Here is a 24569-nt window from a genome sequence, read left to right as displayed (position 1 = left end):
TTATAGAATTTGTTTGAAGCTTAGCATCTCAGCCCTTGGGTTATTTTTAGTTAGGGGGACAGACACCTTGAAGTGTGTGCAACTGACGCCTTGACCACAACTGCTAGGCATTTCGTTTCTTGTTCTTTGAGAGCTTTCAGGTAACACTGATGGAGTATTAGTCATTGTTACTTGATGTTTACATTGCTGAACAGACTTTACTAGACTTTTATGAGTGATAGAGAGAAGTTTAAAAAATTCACATTCACATTTTATAGTGACTCAACTGGTAGTCTTTTTAGATCAGTAATGAAATGCTGTCTGTGGTTGCCAATTGTTAAAATCTACCCTACTTCCGCCAGCAGTTGTCAGTTAAGAGAGGTTCACAACACCCACTGATAAAATTCAAACCACAAGATGTTAATTTAAGTCCTTCGGAGGCGCTCCCTCTTCTTACCCTTTAAACTGCTAAGTCACATCCTGCTCTGCATTTTAATTTGGTACAAATGAGATGCAGTAGATGTTGGTCTGGCATTAGATACTGAAATGAAATGAAATGCTAAGATAAAAGAAGGCAGTTCTGTGGAGTAAATCTTTCTGTCATTTCTGGATGCAGGATCAGGGAGTGGTTCCCAGCCCACACATTGCATCAGAATCACCTAGGGAACTTGCCTGGGCCTCATCCCAGAGCCTCTGGATGAGTTGGTATGGAGTGGGGCCAGGCTTTGGTAGTCTGTAGATGCTCCTTAGGGTGATCCTGCCAGGCAGCCAGGCTTGGGAAATCCTCTGGAAGGTGTCCTTCCCACCTTCCACATTCCTTTCTACCTAGTCATGTCCTGTCCACATCTCTAAGGCTCCCCTCAGGACACCTCTTAAACAGCTCACAACATCAGCTTCCCTGAACTCTTCCCTGTGAATGTCCACAAAACCTCCTAGATAGCCCACCCTGAACTGTGTTCTCACTCGTTTCATCTACAGATACCTTATCTCCTTGACCAGGGTGGGTCCTCCTTGGATTAAGCTTCAGGTCACTTGTTTCCATCGTTTGAGGTTAGCAGAGCTATGGACACTTTGTGGTGGTATTTAGTCGCTCAGTCCGACTCTTTGCGACCCCATGAACTGCAGCACAGCATTTCCCTGTCCTTTACTATCTCCCAAAGCTTGCTCAACTCATATCCGTTGTGTCAGTGATGCCATTCAACCATCTCATCTTCTGTCGTCCCCTTCTCCTCCTGCCCTCAATCTTGCCCAGCATCAGGGTCTTTTCCAATGAGTCGGCTCTTTGTCAGGTGGCCAAAATATTGGAGTTTCAGCTTCAGCATCAGTCCTTCCAATGAATATTCAGGACTGATTTCCTTTAGGATGTTTGGTTTGATGTTCTTGCTGTCTGAGGGCCTCTCAAGAGTCTTCTCCAACAACACAATTGGAAACCATCAATTCTTTGACATTTAGCCTTCTTTATGGTCTAACTCTCGCATCCATACATGACTATTGGAAAACTCATAGCTTTGACTCTATGGACCTTTGTCGGCAAAGGTCTCTGCTTTTTAATATACTGTCTAGGTAGGCACTTTATAGATATTAAGTTGAATTTTCATCAGTTTGGCTGTTCTCAGTCAGCCTCTTGTCTTTCAGGATAGTTTCCTTTACTAGCCCACCTTTATCCATCAGTGTTTCTTCCTCTAGAGACAGAGAAGGGCAAGTCAGGGTGGCTAAATAGCAGAAAGAGAAGGAAACTCAGCCTGTTTCTGATTTTCTCATTCAAGAGTGGAGGGATGGTCATATACCCCGTGGACTCACCCCTCTCCACCCAGAACATTAAGTCTTCAGTTCTGGAGTGGCTCTGAGGACTGTTTGGGGGTAAATGCAACGTGCAGGGGGCTGTTCTGCTGGAGAAGGTGAAGTGATTTGAGGATTCATCTCTATCCCAAGGCCTACTGAAGAATATGGGGTTGCTTTATGAGAAGACAATATACTTTGGGAACTTGGAAACAGTGGCTTTCCTGCTTTATCAAACAGTAAGGATTCTTACTGCCAGTGTTTCAGGGTTTCCTGTTTCTGGGCCCAGGAAGCTGACCATCATAGATATGGTTGGCAACTTTCTGTTGAGGGGGTACAAAGGTGACCCAAGATTCCTGATTGTAAGGCATGCTAGCTTCTTAGCGCCTATATTGTTTGCACTAAACCTCTGTAACGGAGAGACCCCCAAGTAATAAGGTTGAAGTTTATTTCTCTTTCCTGTGACTGTCCAGATTATGGTTATTCCTAGGCTGGTCCAATGACATTGCCATCCTCAAATAATGGCTTTCAATTCTGGGTCTAGTTGTCACCATCTCTCAGCCCTCAGGAATAGGGAAAGGTTGAGGGGTATGCTCTTTTTAACATAGCTTCTACTCACATCTCTCTGGTGGCCACGAAGCTGCAAGGAAAGTTAGAAATGTAGCTTCTGATTAGATGAGCTTGTGCCCAGCTAAGCTTGAGAGTTCTGTGATTGAAAGAAGTAAAATGGACTTATTGGTGAACAATAAGCTAAGGCATGCATTATCAGTTCAGTTCAGTCACTCAGTCGTGTCCAACTCTTTGCGACCCTATGTACCGCAGCACGCCAGGCCTCCCTGTCCATCACCAACTTCTTGAGTTTACCCAAACATATGTCCATCGAGTCAGTGATGCCATCCAACCATCTCATCCTCTGTTGTCCACTTCTTATCCTGCCCTCAATCTTTCCCAGCATCAGGGTCTTTTCAAATTAGTCAGTTCTTCACATCAGGTGGCCAAACTATTGGAGCTTCAGCTTCAGTATCAGGCCTTCCAATGAGTATTAAGGACTGATTTTCTTTAGGATGGACAGGTTGGATCTCCTTGCAGTCCAAGGGATTCTCAAGAGTCTTCTCCAACACCACAGTTCAGAAGCATCAATTCTTTGGCACTCAGCTTTCTTTCTAGTCCAACTCTCACATCTGTACATGACTACTGGAAAACCATAGCCTTGATTAGACAGACCTTTGTTGGCAAACAATATTTCTGCTTCTAATATGCTGTCTAGGTTGGTCATAACTTTTCTTCCAAGGAGCAGGCGTCTTTTAATTTCATGGCTGCAGCCACAATCTGCAGTGATTTTGGAGCCCCCCAAAATAAAGTCTGTCACTGTTTCCACTGTTTCCCCATCTATTTGCCATGAAGTGATGGGATCAGATGCCATGATCTTCGTTTTCTGAATGTTGAGCTTTAAGCCAACTTTTTCACTCTCCTCTTTCACTTTCATCAAGAGGCTCTTTAGTTCTTTGCTTTGTGCCATAGGGGTAGTGTCATCTGCATATCTGAGGTTATTGATATTTCTCCCAGAAATCTTGATTCCAGCTTGTGCTTCATCCAGCCCAGCATTTCTCATGATATATTCTGGATATAAGTTAAATAAGCAGGGTGACAATATACAGCCTTGACGTACTCCTTTCCCTATTTGGAACCAGTCTGTTTTTCCTTGTCCAGTTCTGTTGCTTCCTGACCTGCATACAGATTTCTCAAGAGGCAGGTCAGGTGGTCTGGTATTCCCATCTCTTTAAGAATTTTCCACGGTTTATTGTGATCCACACAGTCAAAGGCTTTGGTGTAGTCAATAAAGCAGAAATAGATGTTTTTTTCTGAAACTCTGTTGCTTTTTCGATGATCCAACAGATGTTGGCAATTTGATCTCTGGTTCCTCTGCCTTTTCTAAATCCAGCTTGAACATCTGGAAGTTCACGGTTCATGTACTGTTGAAGCCTGGCTTGGAGAATTTCGAGCATTACTTTCTAGTGTGTGCTGCTGCTGCTGCTAAGTTGCTTCAGTCGTGTCCGACCCTGTGCAACCCCATAAACGGCAGCCCACCAGGCTGCCCTGTCCCTGGGATTCTCCAGGCAAGAACACTGGAGTGGGTTGCCATTTCCTTCTCCAATGCAGGAAAGTGAAATGTGAAAGTGAAGTCTCTCAGTCGTGTCCGTGAGATGAGTGCAATTGTGGGGTAATTTGAGCATTCTTTGACATTGCCTTTCTTTGGGATTGGAATGAAAACTGACCTTTTCCAATCCTGTGGCCACTGCTGAATTTTCCAAATTTGCTGCCATATTGAATGCAGCACTTTCAGAGCACCATATTTTAGGATTTGAAATAGCTCCACTGGAATTCCATCACCTCCACTAGTTTTGTTCATAGTGATGCTTCCTAAGGCGCACTTGACTTCAGATTCCAGGATGTCTGGCTCTAGGTGGGTGATCACACCATTGTGATTATCTGGGTCGTGAAGATCTTTTTTGTATAGTTCTTTGTATTCTTGCCACCTCTTCTTAATATCTTCTGCTTCTGTTAGGTCCCTACCATTTTTTGTCCTTTATTGTGTCCATCTTTGCATGAAATGTTCCTTTAGTATCTCTAATTTTCTTGAAGAGATCTCTAATCTTTCCCATACTATTTTTTTCCCTCTATTTCTTTGCACTGATCACTGAGGAAGGCTTTCTTATCTCTCCTTGCATGCATGATAACCTGCCAAAATTTCAGATCTACAAACCATCACCCTGTTCATTTCTTTGGATAGAAGAAATGTAAACTGTACAGGTACAAACTGCTGTATTTTAAAATGGATAATCAACAAGAACCTACTGTATAGCACAGGGAACTCTGCTCAATGTTATATGGCATCCTGGATGGGAGGGGAGCTTGGGGGAGAATGGATACATGTATGTGTATGAGCGAGTCCCTGTGCTGTGCACCTGAAACCATCTCAACAGTGTCAACCGGCTATACTCCAATACAAAAGAAAAGGGTTTTTAAGAAAATACACTACATTGTCCAAAGAAACCACAAATGTATCCTTGGTGCTTTGAAGTCATGGTAGGAAACAGAATGTCTGCAGGGGGATGTGTGGTATTCCTGCTTTTTGAGGAGGATAGACCATGAGCTGGAAAAGGATGCAGAAAGTTGCAAGTAGCTGTCACCCTGATAGTGTTGATAAACAAGGTCTAGTGTGCAGGGAAAGGTTTTGGCATCTGTGAGGATCAGTGTGTGTGTTTGCTAAGAGATTGGCTAACCTGATCAAGAGAGTTCAACTGAAATTTGATGGGAAGAAGAAAAGGATTGAAATCTGACTGAGTAGAGAACAATAGGCATAGCAAAGGGAAGACCAGTGGCCAAGGAAGAGAACTTCAGTAATTCGCTAAAAGAATACCAGGAAGCAGGGTGGTTGTCATACCTGCAGCTGTTTGCCAGGATGCAGCCACTGAGGACTAAGCAAAGTGAACATTAAAAGTTGGGCCTTGATTTGATCATCTAATTTGTCTCACCAGGAAGGTTAGGATGTTTCTAATGATGAAGATAGGGTTCTAGAAGGGACTATTTTGCTTTAAGAAGCAGGCCTATGGAAACCCAGGCCCTAAAGGTAGATTTCTAGGTGAGGGCAATGGGGATAGAGAAACCGCAGAAAGTTTGTTGTAGTAGGGTCAGTATTATGGATTGCCAGACAGGTTATAGATGGTACTTTCTCCTCGGAGATTATTACTCTTCATGTTAGTCACTCAGTCATGTCCGACTCTTTGTGGCTTCATGGACTGTAGCCCACCAGACTGCTCTGTCCATGGAATTCTCCAGGCAAGAATACTGGATTGAGTTGTAATTCCCTTCTCCAGGGTATCTTCCAACCCAGGTATCGAACCTGGGTCTCCTGCATTGCAGGCAGATTCTTTATCATTTGAGCCACTAGGGAAGCCCAGCTCTAGAAGGGATGCCAAACATGTTGGTAAAACCCACTGGAAATTTTATTCTGCTAACTTCTTATAAACTCTTGACTTGTTCTGCTGATCATTTAATTTTTAAGAAGACTGAGAAAATAATGCAAGGGAGGATATATGGATTTCTTTCTGACCCATAAACACAATTGGCCAGTGATATAAAGTGACAGGAACCGGGAGATGAAATCCCCAAAGAAGCATGCTTTGGGCAGAGCTCTGAATGCTACAAACATTTCAAACAGTTCAAAGAAAGAAATAATCTCTCCTGTGGCCAAAGAAAATGGTAAAGAGACTTCAAAAGGAAAGGGATAGCTAAAACGTTCTGAAATATACATGTAATCCCAAATAAGTCTAGTGAAGAGGGAAGGAGAGTGGCTCCTTGGAAATAGATCAATATGCTTACAGAGAGGACTTTTTCCCTCTTAACTAAGATTAAGGAAGGATATTCAGTCTGGCTCGATTGTCATGGCCACTCATCTTTAAGTTGCTTTCCCCCAGAATGTAAAGATGAGTAAAATTCAGTCATTGATCATGATGTAGATCTAACATCTAGTGGTCAGGTTGCAAAGAGTAATCTCAAAATGTGGGCAACTTATGACATATTTGAAGGCACAAAAGTAAGGTAGGAGTTCAAAAGAGAAACGAAACCAGGGGTGGGGGTGCTTTTGGAAAAGGTTTCATGGAGCAGATGATGCTGGCCATGGCCTTTGGAGGGTGGGAAGAATTTCTATAGATGGAAGAGAGACATCAGATTAGAAGTATGCTTTGCAAAGAAGAACTAGCCTAAGAACCAAGGCAGAGTGGTGTAACTGCAGGAGAGTATACAATGTTAGGTATCCAGGTAAGATTTTACAGTTGAGTTTTGGTTAATACAACTAAAATATAACTGAGTGATGTCTGCCAAGTACTGTGCTTAGTGCGTGACACGTATTATTTTAGACAGTCTTCAGAAAGACTTAGTATGATTATTTGGCCCTTTTTTCTGATGAGAAGACAACTCAGTAGTTTAGTAACACACAGTAGGTGGTAGATAGAACCCGAGTCTGAAGTCACATAAATTTCACTGCCTTGTGAAGGGCTTAGGATTTTTAACCAAGTTCAGTGACCAGTGGGAATTTGGTGTAGAGAAGAGACACTGGAATCTTTTGGAAAGATGAACTGGGCCAGGAAAACATGAGGTAGATCAAAGTGTTGGAAAAGAAAAAGTGGAGACCCCACCCTAATGGGGGTCTAAAATGGATTGGCGGTTATAGGGATGAAAGAATGGAAAACAAGTTTGGGGGTGAGGAGGTGAGGGTCATGGCAGAGCTAGAATCTGCAGAATTGGGGGATCTGGGAGAGAAAGTTGGGGTTGAACCAGGAGAGGGGTGGTTGTCTTAATCAGAATCAGGGGAGTCAGCACAGGTATCGGCATAAGGGAATGATGAGTTTGCTCGTGAAGTAAGCAGTAGGCTTCCTGTTCCAGTGATAAATCCAGGCGTGTCCACCAGGCTTTGGGCTAGAAGGGTGAGGACAGCAGAGCACATAGACAGCTGCCTAACTAGGGCACATGTGACCAGCAGTAGGGGCTCGGCGTTGGAACCAAGCCCTGGCCATCAAGGCAGCCAGTCAGTATTGCCAGAGAGGGTTTATGCATAGCAAGCTCTTCCTATTTTTTAAGGATGTCAGACCTATGAAGAGTCTATTTGAAGTGTTTGATAAGGTATCTATCTTGTGATAGCCTTGTGAGCAAGGTAGAAAAATTAAGGTTGAGTCAATAGATTCTCTTCTGGTGAGGCCTAGGATTTGTTTAGGTGTGTGACATGGAATTTTCATAAGATTTGGAAATAACCTGTGCCACCTCCTCCACATCTGCCTGTAAGCACGCTCTCCTAGAAACCCTGCCAGCTCTGAATTGTCCATCTGTAAACTTCTGGAAGGCTAGTAGTAAGGACCATGGCCATTCAGGCCTCTCCCAATCTCCTGTTCCTTTCTTCACTGACGTGCTGTTTTCCAGTTCTGTGCACTAGAATCATCATTTGTCTGTCTCGTCCTCCCTTCCTGCTTGGAGACGTTGGAGGCAGTTGCAACTGTCGAGCTGAGGCCAGGGCTCACCTAGAGAAATACCATGGAAGGCAGCCTAGAGTAGGAAGAAAACTATCTATTGTCAGAACATCTTGCCAAGAGCCCAGCAGCAGCTTGTACAACTTTCTAGCTTTAAAAAAAAAAAAAAAAAAGATAACTTATTTAAACATCATCTAATTTCACCAACTCTTTGAAGTGGTTTCCAAGAATACACACGCTACACAGGAAATAGTGGGAAGTCAAGAGAATTGGAGCACAGGGACAATGAAGGTAAGCCAAGCACACGGAGGGGCTCTTCTGCTGCTGAGGTTCACCAGCAATGCTGGCATCAATCTGATGGATGCACCCTCGTGCCCCAAATAAAAGGCATACATTTTTATGTATAAATTCTCAATGACTAAAAGCTATAACAAACTAGTCACTTAGGAGAGGCATTCTGATACTGAGATCTGAATGTACAGCCTATTCTTATAAAAGTCCTTCAGAGAAATCTTTGTCTTGTGTGAACTGGTATGGCCTTTGGAGGAGCAATATGAAATAGCTGGTAAAACTAAAACCAGTTCTACCTTATGATACAGCAGTTCTGCTTATTTTAGACAGTCAGGCCACAGCCTCCCAAGCAGCAGATCCTGTAGCACTGTTCTTAAGGGCAAAGAATCAGAAACAACCTAAAGGAGAATAAGTCAAACAAGGTGAAATATACCATGGAATTATGTGGTAGGAATGAACTTGGGGGTGTGTGTGTGTGTGTGTGTGTGTGTGTTAGTTGCTCAGTTGTGTCTGACTCTTGCAGTCTCATGGACATCTCTGCCCGTCAGAATAGCCCACCAGATGTCTCTGTCCATCGAATTCCCCAGGCAAGAATACTGGAGTGGTTAGCCATTCCCTTTTACAGGGGATCTTCCCAACCCAGGGACTGAACCCACGTCTCCTGCATCGCAGGCAAATTCTTTACCATCTGAGCCACCAGGGAAGCCCAGTGTATGTGTATGTATGTGATAATTTTGAGTGAAAATAAACCAGATGCAGAAAGAAACGTATGGTATGATATTATTTATTATGCACAATTTTTAAAAGAAAAATGATAAATATGTTTATGCAAATAAGGATGGAGACCTCTTAATTTGGGGTGCTAGGAATATAGATATTTGTATATATCCTTTTATTTTTTTCTCATTAAAAGAGAAAAGCAGCCACCGTGGTGTTGTCACAACAGTGACCACAACATCCTGTAATAACTCATCCAGAGATGACTGCCCCCGTACCTTTCCTGTGCTTGTATATGGATTAACTTGTCGAATCACCCCAAAAACCCTTTTGGGGCAATGCTTTATTTCCAACTGTCAAATGAAATACAGGATTTGAGAGGCTGAAAACTTCCCTAAAGCCACCTATTAAGGCTGGATTTGAACCCAGGCAGTTTGAATGCAGAACTTGTAGTCTTTTTTGCCCTAATTTTATTTATTTGTTTGTTTTGGGCTATGCTGGGTCTTCCTTGCTACTCTGGCTTCTCTCTAATTGAGGCAAGTAGGGGCTACTCTGTGGTTGTGGTGCGCAGGCTTCTCATCGCAGTGGCTTCTTTTATTGCAGAGAGTGGGCTCTAAGGCACGTGGGCTTCAGTAGTTGTGATTCCTAGGCTCCAGGGCACAGGCTCAATAGCTGTGGCACCAGGGCCTAGTTGCTCCCCGGTGTGTGGGATCTTTCTGGACCAGGGATCGAACCCGGGTCTCTTGCATTGGCAGATGGATTCTTTACCACTGAGCCACCAGGGAAGCCCCAGAGCTTGTAGTCTTAATTATTACACTACTCTACAGAATTTCCCAGTATCCTCGGGTGGGTTGTTGGCTTAGCTCTTTGTTTTTACAGATATGATATCTTTCATTGTAGGTCAGAGGCTTAAGTCTAGAGGACAGTGCAGGGAAAGCAATTCTTCACAGATCAGAATAGTACAGTTCCATCAGCTCATCCATTTGATGATCTGGCTTGAGCTGGGTGTACAAATTACATTTCTGGATTATTTGCTGGTGGCCCTCAACCCTTTTTCCACATCAGAATCACTTGTGAAGGTTTTTGAATATAAAAGCCTGACCCCCCACCCCAGGTTGCAATATGATAGATTTGGGCCTGGCCATCAGCATTTTAGAAAGTTCCCTATGTAATTCTAATGTGCAGTCAGAGTTGAGATTCATTGCCTATAAAGTCTGGACACTACTGTGTTCAAGGTCATAATGTTTGGCAAGAGCCTGGAGGGATAGATGCTTTGTGTTGAGGAAGGATAAGTCTGTGGGTGGTGACTCTTGTGATCAGACCACGGTGATTGTCTTGTGAAATTCAGGCTCCTGATCAGGATGAAGGGATTCACAGACCTCTGCCTGCCCCACTGTACCCATGTGGACCTTGGCAGGATAGGATTTTTCCAGCCAACTGTCTTCCAGGTTTTTGGAGATCTGTTGGAGAAAACTCACCATGATGGGAGTGTTTTAAGTATGGGAGTGGAGACAGGAAACACATATACCTGGCTTTTGCTGTCCTTGGCTTAAAGGAGAAACTAAGAAACAGGACAGAATCTTCCTCAGAATAGAGCTCAGGGTCTCCTCCAATCTCCTGATGAAAGTACACTGGACGCCCCAAGGTTCTCTGCCAGAGATGCAGTATTCAACTACAGCAGTATTCAACTACAGCAGTATTCAACTACACCCATGTGTCAGAATCTCCTGGAGAACTTGCTGAAAACAGATGACTCAGCCCCACTCTCAGTTCCCAAATCTGCAGGTCTGTGGTGGGGCCTGGAAATTTGCATTTCTCACAAGCTCCCAGGTAATGTTGATGCTCCTGGTCTGAGCTCAATTTTTGAAAACCCACAAGCTTTGGATAATAAAAGAAGGTTTCGGAGCTTCCAAAATCTGGCTTTTAAACAACGATCCTTGAGATTTTGAAGAAGGTAGATCTGGGCACTTTGAGAAATGAGACATGACTCTACAGTTATGGGGATTTGCAGTGGCTTGGCACAGTTGGTCTCCGAAACGTTAATTAATGGAGAAAACCTCAGTGCCCTTGACACTCTTCTTATTAAATCTACCGTGTGATTTACTTGGATGAGGACAGAATTCACATGCCTGTGCAATCTCTGAATGGCACAACAAAGGAAAAGTTGGCCAAACACACAGAATGACAGTCGCTGCCCAGAAATATCTTGATAGGCTGGGATGATGAGACAAAACTAATATGGGGTAATTAATCATAATAAAGAACCATCAAGTCCTGAGTTTCAGCTAAAGGAAATAAGGAATCCTGCTCAGAAAGAAGGCAGGCCAGCTTCTCCACAGTTCCTATCACATCACAGTCCTAGAGAACGGAAAGGACAGTGCGAGCTGGGAAGAGGGTGGGAGTCCCCAGCCAGGATGAATGAGGCAGTATTAACAGTTGCAGTGTGTATAAGGCAGGGGAGGTGATTGTTTCCTTCTCTCCTGCTCTCAGCAGACCATGCCTGGAAGTTGTCTTTACATCTGGGAACCATTTTCAGGGAAGCACAGACAAATTGAAGTGTAATCAGAGTTGGATATCTGTGATTATGAAGATCAGATAAGAAGTGGCTGATGTGAATGTGACCGTTTTGGGGAAGAAAAGATTTGCTGGGTGGGGAGTGGAAGTGATGGCAGTTCCAGTGCATGTTATGGTGATAGAGCTGGCTCATCGTGCTCTCTCTAGTGATGGAGTGCAGATGGAGGACCCATGTGTCCTGGTGAGACAAAGTTCAACTCTAAGTGAAAAGGCATTTTTAACAAAAAGTACCCTGAGGTGCCCTGTTTCTGTTATGGGAAATGGTCAAGAAGAAATGATCTAGCAACGTTACTGAGAGAATTCTCGCTTTGTGTGAAAAGTTGGGCTAGAATTCACTCTTAGGTTCCAGGATTCTGTATAGTGACTGACTAGTATTTTGAGGCTTTTCATTCTTTTTATTCAATGGTGGAAGATAAATGGTTTGAACAAAACTTAAACCTGGTGTCACTGTCAAGGTTTTTGTCTCATGGAAGCTGCCACACTCCAAATCTGTGTTCCCATGCATTTCTATGACTGGATTGAGACCTGCGCAATAACATGTTCCTCTCTGAAGAATTGGAACACAAAGGGCGGATAATGTGCTTTTCATGGATTGGGAGGGGGAGGAAATGGATATTCTGTTTTAATGTGACAAAGTAAGCATTTGAATCTTTAGACCTCTAGACCCCTGTCCTCCCAGCAGGTCTAGGATAGAGAAAATACAAGGACAGAAGGTTTGTGGAGGGGCTGTCTGCCATTAGGGTAGAGGGGGTGGCAGCTCCTTTGCCTCTGAGCCGCAGGACTCATCCTCCAGGGACAGTCAGATGTCAGCCTCCCTGCATCAATCTAGCCATCCAGAGTCCAGATAGTTAACACAGATTGGCCAGCATCGCACACAGAAAGCCAGGGCCAGCTGTCCAAGGGCACTGTGGTTAGAACTAGCTTCTGGAAAGCTCTGATCATTTTGGAGCTTACAGTCAAATAATGAAAGCCCTACTTTTGATCATATAACATTTTAGGGAATCAAGATGTTTCAGAAGGTATCATTTCCAAAAAGATGCATATCCAGGATTTGAATAATTTTCTTTTACCAATGAAGACCAGAAATGGACATTCCATTATACATATTTTGGTGTTACTTCAGTGCATAATTTATGCATATATTTGTCAGCTGAAATACAAACATACAACATGAAAGCTGTGAGTTCTAGTTTTATTTGAGGGCTTACTGAGGGCTGTAGCTTGAGAGACAGCCTCTCAGATTGCCCTGAAGACTGCTTTGAAGAAGTTGGGAGAATAGCTCAGTAGGTATATGATTTGGGAGAAGGGGTACATGCAGTCAAGCACACATCTTGGCAGGGGGTTGCTGCCAGTCATGAGGAACAAATATCTTAGTTAATGGTTTTAGTACTTTTCTAAGTATGGAAAGATGCAAGAAACTGCTTGCATAAAATTTCTCCTGAAAATATCTAGCTATCTGAAGGCCTGTTCTGCCAGTTTTCGCAGAGCACAGAGTGCCTCATTCCTGATTCCACCCCGAAATCCTTTCATGGTATGTTGAAGGTCAGTGACTGCAGTGGCTAATCCTTGAACTGGGTGGTAAAGGACCTTCTTTAGTTGGCATATCTTACTGGGAAATTTTAAATTAACTGAAACTGTATGCCATCTGGTCTTCATAGGAGTTGTTTCCAAGGCTGGAAGCAAACCCTGTGTTTTTCAAGCAAAACATGACCAAATGTGTGAGTGCAGACCCTCAGGTCTAATAGGTCCAATAAATGGCTCTGTTATATGCTGCCATTCCAGATCTACAAGTTTAGTTGCTTTTGGGGGCAGCCAGTGGTGATGAACTATGTGGCTTTAATCTTTCTGCATGTATGGCTTGTCCCAAAGTAAGCATGCTGCTTTGACGGTTAAAAAATCTGTTCACACTTGTGTTACAGATTTGGGGAAATGTTAATATATTGAGAGACAAAAACGTTTCAACATTCTGTAGAGTACTTATTTGTTTTTGGTTGCAAGAGGAGTATAGGATTGTATCTTTGGTGCATATGACACTTCCAGGAAGTCAAGTAAGGAGGATATGAAACTAGCTTCTGTTAAGTGTCTATTGGATTCAGGGCAGGTCTCATTTTCTCATTTAATCCTCACAGTTCTCTGTCTCCTACATAAAGAAACCCTGAAGATCAGAGAGGTTAATACATTGATCAAGGTGAACAGAGTTTGTAATAAGGGAGCACCAATTTAAACCCAAGTCTAGCTCCTTTCAAGCCACGTAACTCTTTACAAAAAAATTGATTTTAATTGAAGTGCTTCCCAGGTGGTACAGTGATAAAGAAACTGCCTGCCAATCCAAGAGACACAAGAGATGCCGGTTTGTGCCCTGGGTCAGGAAGATCTCCTGGGGTACAAAATAGCAACCTACTCCAGTTTTCTTGCCTGGAAAATTCCATAGATAGAGAAGCCTGGGGGGCTACAGTCCATGGGCTTGCAAAGAGTCAGACATGACTGAGCACACACACATAGTTGATTTATAAGGTTGTGTTAATTTCCACTGTACAGCAAATTGACTCAGTTATATACATATATGCATTCTTTTTTATATTCTTTTCACTATGGTTTATCCCAGGATATTGAATATAGTTCCCATCCATTCTGTACGTAATAGTTTGCATCTATAAACCCCAAACTCCCAGTCAATCTCTCCTCCATCCCCTTGGCAACCACAACTCTGTTCTCTATGTCTGTGAGTCTCTTTCTGTTTCACAGGTAGGTTCAGTGAACATGAGTTTGAGCAAGCTCTGGGAGATGGTGAAGGACAGGGAAGCCTGGCGTGCTGCAGTCCATGGGGTTGCAAAGAGTTGGACATGACTGAGTGACTGAACAAGAAAATCATTTGTGCCATATTTTAGATTCTACATATAAGTGATACATGGTATTTGTCTTTTTCTTTCTGACTTCACTTAGTATGATAATCTCTAGTTGCATCCTCGTTGCTGCAAATGGCATTGTTTCATTCTTTTATGGATGAGTAGTATTCTTTTGTGTGTGTCGTCGTCTTTATTCATCCATCTCTTGGTGGACATTTAGGTTATTTCCATGTCTTGCTATTGTGAATAATGCTGCTATGAACATAGGGGTACATGTATCTTTTTAAATTATGTTTTTGTGTAGATATATGCCCAGGAGTGGGGTTTCCAGATTATATGGTAATTTTATTTTTTAGTTTTCTTAGGGACCTCCATACTGTTTTCCATAATGGCTGCACCATACTGACAGGCTACAGACCATAGCGTTGCAAAGAGTTGGACATGACTGAAGCAACTTAGACTGTACCAACTTACATTGCCACAAGCAGTGCATGAAGGTTCCCTTTTCTCCACATCCTTACTGACTTTTGTTATTTGTGTTCTTTTTGATGATAGCCATTCTGACAGTTGTGAGGTGATGCCTCATTTTAGTTTTGATTTACATTTCTCTAATAATTAGTGATATTGATCATCTTTTCATGAAGGCACATAGGTCTTGATGTGAATCTCTTCTTTGTGTCTTTTCCCAAACTGTACATTCTTTTCTTAGTGAAAATTTCTAAAATAGGTCTTAAAATAGCCTTTGTTGCCAAATTGCTCGACAGTGCTTTGGTCTTTTATTCTTCCCCTTTCTTGGTAGAAATAGGAGTTCTCTCTTCCCTAATTGAGCCTTGAGACGGCATATGTTTGCACCTCTTATGCCCAGTGGACTTGTAATCAGAGCTCCATTTTCTCTTGGACCTGCCCCTGCTGCTTGTCCAGACGGGTGGCAGTGGTGAGAGAGGATCCAAGCTCATCTCAGAGGCCCAAAGGAGCATTTTTGAATTGACGTAAATGCATTGAGCTTCTTATCCCTATTGGATTTGGCTACTAGGTGATTTGTTGAAATGAGAGTGAGTCTCAAAGTGAGTTCTGTTGCACAACAAACACTTGTATTAGCCAGAAGGCACAAGAGCCGTCATATTTCCTGTTCTGGCAAGCTCAGGAGGTCCCAGCTCTCTGTCCCTGGGGTATGTTGACAAGTACCTGCAGGAGCAGAAGAACCAGCTCCCCACCAGGCAGATCAAGGGCCAGAGGGTGCAGAAACCTTGTGGGGAGGCTGCATATGCTCCATTTCTTGATCCAGGTGGTGGTTATGTCAGTATTTGCAAATATAAAATGTGAGCTCTCAGGGTTGTCTGTGCACTTAAGATTTGTTCACTTTACTATATATAAGTTGACTCAGTGAATATTAAGGGGGAAATATTGTCCTAAGGTTGTTCTCAGTCTATAAGCAAGGAAACTCTTGTATTTTTTTTTCAAACCAATAATCTTCTTGAGTTAGAGGTTGTCCATGGGGGATCGAAAGCACCAGTGTTTTTCATGTGTACCTGCCTCTTCAAGACTTACTGGATCTGTGGCCTGGCCGCTGGCCAGTGTCTGTCTCCCTACAGGGCTTTCTCTTTGCCCTTTTACTTAGCTAGTTGGAGTAGATGACACCAGACTTTCATGTGACTCCCCTTTGTCGAGGTCTTCTGTGTAAGGACTCTCATTGAGGTCTTTCCTCTGGTGACCCACCTCCGCGCCCTCCTCCCTGCCCCAGCCAACCCCAGGCCAGCCTGCAGGGTCCCATGAGTTGGAGGCAATAGCTGCCTCATTCCATGCAACCAGCTTACTCCTCTGGTACCTTAGTCTGGGGCTACTACTGCCTTCATTCTTTATTCTGCCCTGATTTAAACATATCCTTTCCCCAGAATTTGACCTTTAAGTTGCCCCTGGTAATTTTGACTGAATTTCTGGTGAGGTTAGACAGGAAGGTGCTGGGGGATGAAACATCTATTTCCTTAGGCATCATCTCAAACTCACCCAGGGGTGGATGTGGGCAGGGTTGTGGATGCCCACTTTTTCTTTTACCCAGAAGAGGAGGAGGAGGAGGCAGGGGTGGGCCCACAGCAGATGGTACCTTCAGAGGTCTTTACTCAAAGTTCCAACTTCAATGAGTATGGGATTTAGCTTACTCACAGCTCTGGCCTTAGTTGCTGTTGCCTGCAAGGTGAAGTTTGACAGGGTTAAAAGATAAAGATGACTCTATAAAAGCAACATGGGAATTGAGTTCTATGACTTATAGCTACCTTTATTTTATTTTCTGAGATTTTGATGTTTTTCATTGTTGTCTTGGTTTTATTTTATGACCTTGGCATACTCATTATTTTAGAAGTGTTAGTGAAAGGAATAGTAGACTTGAGTATTTAACAATTAACCAGAAGTTTGATATAATATTTAACTAGCTTGTTCCTGGACAGCTATATAATTATTATTTACTAAGAACCAAATAAATTAGATTAAAAATTTTTTCAATTATTGTTAACATGCTTGGGAAAGTTGTAGAAGTTTTTTGAACTTAGTGTGTTAAATAAAAGTCTGAAGGCAAAACCTAAACATGTTAGTCATCCTTAACTCAGGGCTGTGGATGAAGGCAGTGGTTCCCCTCTAAAGAGCTGAAGGGTTGGCCAGGGGCAGTACAGCCAACCACTTGTAAATGTAACCAAAGGAGGCTGGCACCAAACCCAGGTTCAACTGCTCCCTGCTCAAAAGGCCAGAACTCAAGAGACAAGAGTTGGTGGAAAAGGAAAAATTGCTTTATTCAGGAGGCCAGCAACCTGGGAAGACGGTGGACTAATGTCCTAAGTTGCCAGTTGGGAGACAAAGGTTTTAAAGACAGTGAGAGTGAGGGGGCTGCGGGGTGTGTGATCAGCTTTTGCACAGTCCTCATACTGATTGGCATCAAGGTGAAGTTTCAAACATCACCAGTCTTCTAGTTTCAACCCAGTCGGGGGTTTCCATGCTTGTGGTCAGCAGTTTTCATCTGGTGGGGTCCTGATTTCAGCAAAAACAGGTCTGAGTCCTTTATATCTTTTATGGAACTGGGAGTTCAGTGACTCTGCTGGTTTATGGTCTAAATTGTTACCAGTTTCCTGGCCCCAAAGCCATTCTTTGTTTCTATATCATCACATTTCCTAATCATTAACTCTTGAGCCAGCCTTTTGAGACTCAGGGGAGACCTAGGAAACTAAAGCTTTCCTATAAACAAGAGGCAGGGGGAGGACGTGGGGATGGGGATTGGTGACGTAACAGTCTCAGAAACTTGGTCTGTCCTGCGAAGGCTCCACAGGCTCCTGCCTTGTTTCTTTGATACTCTTCAATCCTGAGGAGGAACAGTGTGAAACAAGAAAGGGAATAAAGTTTTGGATAGGGAGATTAATCACCAGTTCAGCATGGAACTCAGTTTCAGGGGACTCGGTTTCATAAGGGGTCTCTGCGTCTGTCCTGTCCATCCCCTTCCCCACCAGAGGTACCCGCCACGTTGGAGATCGGTGCTGTGGAAAAGATGGAGCGTTGCCTCTTCAGAGCTGGCTTCTGATGCGCTCCCTCCTAAGTCTTCCTAGCTTAGCTCCTCAGTTCTCTTAGGTCCCAGAGATGGGGCAGTAGCTGTTCTCACCAGCCCTGGCTACCCAGGCATGCTCATTTCCAGCACCAAGGTTATAGGCCCGGCATCTAGCCTGGATTCAGTCACTTGCCTGCTGTGTGGTTGGTCAAGTGACCTAACTTCTTAGGAACTTGGCTTTTTCCCCTGTAAAACACAGATCACACCCATCCCATCAGACTTGGATGAAATGAGACACTGTGTGGGGAACCCATATTAAAGTGCTTGGCCATAAGTAGTACGGACTCACCAGATGACCACTGCTTTAGTTTTGTGCTTAGCTGCTCAGTTGCGCCCACCAGGCTCCTCTGTCCAGGAATCAAACTGGGGTCTCCTGCATTGCAGGTGAATTCTTTACCAGCTGAGCTACCAGGGAAGCCCTTACTAATATACTAATAGATGATATGGAAAATTCTGCTTTCCCCATGGTTTTTGTTACACCATGTTGTAGTTTTTTTTAGATGTCTCCAGAAACCTTTGGTAGAACAAATTCCCCAACCACATCCCCTGAAAAAAATAGAAAGGGATTTTTAAAAATTGTAGTAAAATATACATAACATGAAATTAACTTTTTAACCATTTTCAAGTATATAATTCAGTGACATTTAGTACTTTCACAATGTACTGGTTCCAGAACATTTTAATCACCATTAAAGGAAACCCTGTAGCTGAACTCTATTCCTCAAATCCCCCAGCCCCTGACAACCACTAATTGGCTTTCTGTCTCTATGGATTTGCCTGCTTTGGATGTTTCATATAAATAGAAACATGATATGTGGGGTATTTTTTATGTCTGGCTGTTTCATTTAGCATAATGTTTTAGGGTTCATTTATGTTATAGCTTGTGTCAGTACTTCATTCCTTTTAATTACTGAATAAATAATTCCATTGTGTGATTATACTGTTTTAGTCTGTTTGGGCTGTTCTAACAAAATGTCGCAGACTGGATGGCATATAAGCAGTAGAAATTTATTCCTCACAGGACTAGAGGCTGGAAGTCCAAGATGAGGATGTCAGTATGGTCAGAGTACCCTCTTTGGGTGGCAGGCTTATCATGGTAGCCTCACATGGTGGAAGGGGCTGGGGACTTCTGGGGTCTCTTTCATAAGGGCAGTAATTCCATTCATGAGGGCTCTTCCCTCAGGACCTAACACTTCCCCAAACCCCTACCTTCTAATACAATCTCATTGGGCATTAGGATTTCAACATATGAATTTGGATGGTGGGGTTGGGGGGAGGCACAAACATCTAGACCCCTATCATTTACAGTATGTAATTTATTCGTTTATCAGTTGATGGACATTTGGGTTATTTTTGCCTTTGGCTATTGTGAGTAAATAGCATTGCTGTGAACCTTCTTGCACAAGTTTTTGTTAGAATACTTTTTTTTAATTCTTTTGGTATATACCTAGGAGTATGTGCTGAATCATAGGATAATTCTATGTTTAACTTCTAAAAATCTGCCAGACTGTTGTCAACTGCAGCTGCACCATTTTGAATTTCTAGCAGGAATACCTGGAGGTTCCAGTTTCTTCCAACACTTGTTATTTTTCAGGTTTTTTATTATATCTATCATCATGGGTATGAAGTGGTATCTCACTGTGATTTGGGATTTTTTTATGGTACAGATTTTCTATGTGTCTGGACTCAGATTTTCTGCTAGTGTTCTTAAGCCTGTCATATTGCAAAGCTACATGAAAACCCACATACATGAAAAACCACCGCCATAATTTTCAATAAGAGATAGGTATAAAGCATCTTTTTCTTCCCAGCCCCTGATGTGACTAACCATCATGGATCGTAATGGATCTGTAATCTGTAGTGTAGATAAACCACTTTCAGACATTCAGTGGCTAATTATAGATGATGTCTGATGCCTGGACCTTTTTGTTAATTCTTTTATTTTGGTTTTAGGGATTTCTTCTAGGGCATCCAAAATGCTTTTAAAACATATTGGATAAAAGCTGAGCCACCTGCCTGTCTGGGACTTCCATACTCCCTGCTCCACTGTCTTCTGATGGCATTCTGACTACACTGAGGCCAAGTGACACGCTATTCAGGATGAGTGATGAGAAGAGCCTTGCGGTATCCCAAAAATTGGTCTCACCTTCAAGGAGCACAAGCAGCTGCTCTTCCAAGCAAGGAAGTCGACAGGTAAAGTTTAATGGAAATTTCAAGAGCAAATTGAAATCAAGAAGTTTGCAGATTAAAATGTGTACATTTACTTGGGAACTCCTACTTCTCATTTTAGGAACATTTGCTTTTAGTCATATCTTAGTTATCTGAGAGGAGTAAATTTTAGAAAATTTTCATAATGCAGCTTGAGAGTCTGAAAATTTGTATTTGGCTCTTTGCATTATTTTATTCAATTGTTGCCACTGTCTTCCAACACAGATATTGATATTCCTGTTTTCTCTGTAAGGAAGCTGAGTCAGACCAACCAAGTTATTCTGCCTGAGGACACACAGATTGTCTATTAAGTGGCAGAAACAAGAAACCAGAGCTCATTCTGTTTGACTTCAGAGCCCACACTTTCTTTATACCCCGCTAACCAAAACAAAAAAGCAAACAATCACTTTTCCAGTAATTATAACATCCTCCCGCCCTCCTTTCCTTCCTTTTACCAAACCTTTTATGACTGCTTCCAGCCACAGAATGCCCCCTTATAACTTGGAGTCTCACCTGCTTCACTTCTCTAATGGGCAAGGGAAGCAAGTCAACAGAGAAGTGGTCAAAAGGAATTAAGTAGGAAGAAGTGAAACAAAGGACTGAATAATTAACTCCTAAATAACTGTCAGTTAATTATATGTTGTTCCTTGGTTTCCTTTCTTAAAAAATCCCTGTTGGCAGAATTTGCTGGTTTTAGATCCGTGGCAGTAAATGCACATTAATCATTATAATTCTTTCACCTTCAGTTAAGTAGAGAGTGGGCTGTCCAAAAGCTGTGGGTTTAAAGCAAAGTGGTCTCAGAGCCTTTTCAATGTCTGCAGGCTGTGCTGGCCTTGCCTTTCCTCCATGGGACACACTGACCTAAATTGACCCTGAGTCCTTGATTCCAGATTTGGAAGCAACAGTCAAGCAACCACCCACCTCCGCACATCCACACATTTATGACACCTCATCACGGGTCTTTCCATTCCAACACTGCCTCGGACAGGGAGCTTGTCACCTCTCAATACTGCTTTGTAGTAATAGAACCTATAATTCCAGACAAATGAGATTTTGCCATAGGGGCATTTGAGGAGTTCTCCAAGGTCTCCCCTGAGAGGTTAGGAAGAATAATTTTTTCACCCATTACTGTCATCACCTGCTTCTGGGGTTAAAAACAAATGACGAAAATTACTCCTTGTCTAATGCATCATGTGCTGTGCTGTGCTATGCTTAGTCGCTCAGTTGTGTTCAACTCTTTGTGACCCTGTGGACTGTAGCCCTCCAGGCTCCTCTGTCCATGGGATTCTCCAGGCAAGAATACTGGAGTGGCTTGCCATGCCCTCCTCCAGAATACATCATGGCTCCCTAGGAATTCTAGTTTCGTGAGGGTGGCTAATCTCACCCTCTTTGTCAGCTTTTCATGAGAGTGTTTCTTTCCGTCAGCCGCAACTCTGGTTGGGATTAAAGCAGAGTGTATTATTTTCCCCCAATGTTTTGCACTTAGTAGCATCTATTCCAGAGAAGGCAATGGCACCCCACTCCAGTACTCTTGCCTGGAAAATCCCATGGATGGAGGAGCCCAGAAGGCTGCAGTCCATGGTGTCACTGAGGGTCAGACACGACTGAGCGACTTTCAGTTTTCACTTTCATGCATTGGAGAAGGAAATGGCAACCCACTCCAGTGTTCTTGCCTGGAGAATCCCAGGGACGGGACATCCTGGTGGGCTGCCGTCTATGGGGTCGCACAGAGTCGGACACGACTGAAGTGACTCAGCAGCAGTAGCATCTATTCCTGTGTCCTCCTTGGATGAAGGGATAGCATGTGATTCATTCAAGCAGCCAGTGCTTATATATAACAGCATAGCAGTTGGAGCAGGAAAATGAAATTCTAGGACTGAATACCACAGAAACATGTTTTTGATGTGTTACTGGAAACGGATTGATTTGGTTTTTCACAGAGCTCTTATTTTTGAGTTCCAACATAAAGAGTAAGAAGAATATGCGTAATGCCTCACCGTTTTTTCTGACTTAGAATGAGTTGATCATTCAGCCATTCATTCATCAAATGGTCATCGTTTATATTTAGGATCTCTCAATTTAATGTGCATGTTATTTTGCTTTATAAATATCAATACTTATACTTTTGCTCTGTGGCAGAGAAGATGGAGAATTTAATAAGTTTATTCCAACTCTGGATCTTCCCTGGTGGCTTAGCGGTAAAGAATCCACCTGCACCGCAGGAGATACAGGTTCAATTCCTGGGTCAGGAAGATCCCCTGGAGGAGGGAGTGGCAATCCACTCCAGTATTCTTGCCCGAAAAAAATCCCACAGACTGAGGAGGCTTGCAGGCTGCAGTCTATGAGGTTGCAAAGAGTCAGACATGACTGAAGCAACTGAGCGTGGTAGCACGGCAAAGCATTCCAACTTTAACCTGAATCTAGTTATGGTGGTGGTGGTGGTGTAGTTGCTAAGTTGTGTTCGACTCTTGTGACCCCATGGACTATAGCCCGCCAGGTTCCTCTGTCCATGGGATTCTCCAGGAAGAGTACTGGAGTGGGTCGCCATTTCCTTCTCCAAAATCTAGTTATAAAGCCATGTTTATTTTTTAGGAATCTTTTCTTATTATGTCCATTTTTCCATCCTTCTGTCAAAATGAGTGTTCTGTTATAGGATTGGCTCAGCTTTTCCCTCTGTGTTGTTCACCTTGGCAATTCACGTCCATTTCTCCATCACACACTATCCCACTATTATCTTTTAGTCTCTGAACATGCTGCAGAAATGCAGGGACCATGGAAGTACTTACTTCAGGACTCTTAGGGAACACAGCCTTATCCAGGGGTCTTTCAGATTCTAAACATAATGATCACACTGTGTTTCCAATCTCTGGATAGTTTAAGTTCAACATTTAAAACTTTAAGATTTATATATAATAAGAAATTATATTTGAGGAATTTTAAAATACAGCCAATGAAGATAACCTGTGTAACAACCTACTTGTTTTTAAAGCTCCAGATTAAAGTCATTTTTAGGTTCTGTTCATTCCATCTGGAGGAGATAAGTCAGATGTTAAATTTACTGGCCATCTTCGTTAGTGCTAGTGTTTCTTATGTACTTTGGAATTACAGTTTAGGGTGTGATTTTGCACTTGCTTTCCCCTTATCCCTCTCTCTGTACTCATCCTGCCCTAGCTCAGAATTTCCTATTACCTACTTCCTATCTCTGATGATCCCAGACCAGAGTAAAATCTGTTTGTAGCTGGGACCTCTGTTCACATCAGCTACAACTATCTAAGAACCACCACCAGGCCAGCACGCAGTATGATCAGGTCCTGGTGCTGAGGCTGTCTGCCTCCTGCCATCTCCCTGGATAGGCAGATTATAAAGTCTTTCATCATGGTGTACGGCTTCCCCCTCCACATTCTCTGATTTCCAGCAGTAAGCTAGCTCAGGTCTCAGGCTTTTTCTGGGGATATTTTTAGCTTTATGAGCACACAGGAGTAGATAGAACTCCTGGACATCTCTGTCTGCAGTATTCTTTGCATTTCTATTTTGTGTCTTACCCATGAGATAATTAACCTTTCTTTTTTTTTTTTTTTAAATCACACAGACATACCAAAGGGAAAAAACCCTACATTTTTATATCTTTGTATATTTTTCATGTTTGGAGCTCATATGGTGACAGGGAAGTGGCATTAAATGTATAAACTTTCAGTACAGCCTTGGCTGAAAGACTTGGTCTTCTAGAGTCATTTTCATATAAATTCTCATCCACCATCACCAGGTGACATTAGGTCTCTATATGCCAGCCACCCGGCGCTCTTTCAGTTTCTCCTACTGAATTTGCCCTTGTCCTTGTTTCTTGAACTGAACTTGAACTTGTTTTTCCTCTCCAAGAACCTCCTCACATAAAATCTTAAGGAGCCCTCATTTATGTGTGGATACTCTCCTTTCTAAATATCTGTTAGAGGAGTTTGCTTCCTTAAAGGATAAAATGATGAGATCTGGGTATTAAATGTGATCTGTGTTTTTCACTTCTACAAACTGAATCTAAGATGTAGTATACAAATTACAGCCTTGAAAACCCAAGCAAAAGGGTACTGTGATCTTTTAACTTGAATAATAGGACTTTTGAAATTTCATATGCAGAATGCCTCGTTTTGTCAGTGGGAACAGTCCATAAATATAATTTTATCAAGATAATTTTAGGAAGTTATGCCTAGTGATTAGAACTTGAACACTCCAATCTTGGTTCCACTTGATATTTGTTTCTGCAACCTTAGATTCTCTAAAACTTCAGCTTTCTCATCAATGAAATGGGAATAATCGTTCTTTTCTCATAGGATTATTGTGAGGATTAGAACTAAAGCATTTAATCTAGGGTTAGATTCATAGTAGGTGATGAATTCATATTAACATTTATTTTTATTATAGTTGACATTACTTTGAATTTCATTCCTATTTGTAGAAAACCTAAAATTTCATAGTGAAGAGTTCTACTTTGTGTCCCAGAAACTTTTGCAGCTATCATACATGTGCCTACCCAAACCTCTGTAGTATTGTGCAGAAGTCCACAGAAGTATACAATGT

At 42.5% G+C, this 24569-nt stretch overlaps 1 protein-coding gene across 3 annotated transcripts in view; it reads left to right on the top strand.

The window, feature by feature from the left end:
• The window catches only part of OSBPL3 (oxysterol binding protein like 3), a 199543-nt gene that overhangs the window by 77984 nt on the left and 96990 nt on the right, over window positions 1–24569 (top strand). For all 3 annotated transcript variants that reach the window (XM_027539354.1, XM_027539355.1, XM_027539353.1), the window contains one exon: window positions 19746–19985. In XM_027539354.1, coding sequence (XP_027395155.1) covers window positions 19893–19985 — 93 coding nt within the window. In that variant the 5' untranslated portion in view covers window positions 19746–19892. The remainder of the gene's footprint in view (window positions 1–19745; window positions 19986–24569) is intronic.

Source organism: Bos indicus x Bos taurus, chromosome 4, assembly GCF_003369695.1.
Source record: "Bos indicus x Bos taurus breed Angus x Brahman F1 hybrid chromosome 4, Bos_hybrid_MaternalHap_v2.0, whole genome shotgun sequence".
Lineage (NCBI taxonomy): Eukaryota > Metazoa > Chordata > Mammalia > Artiodactyla > Bovidae > Bos > Bos indicus x Bos taurus.
The sequence above is the reverse complement of the archived record's forward strand: the minus strand, read 5'-3'. Positions and strand labels throughout refer to the sequence as shown.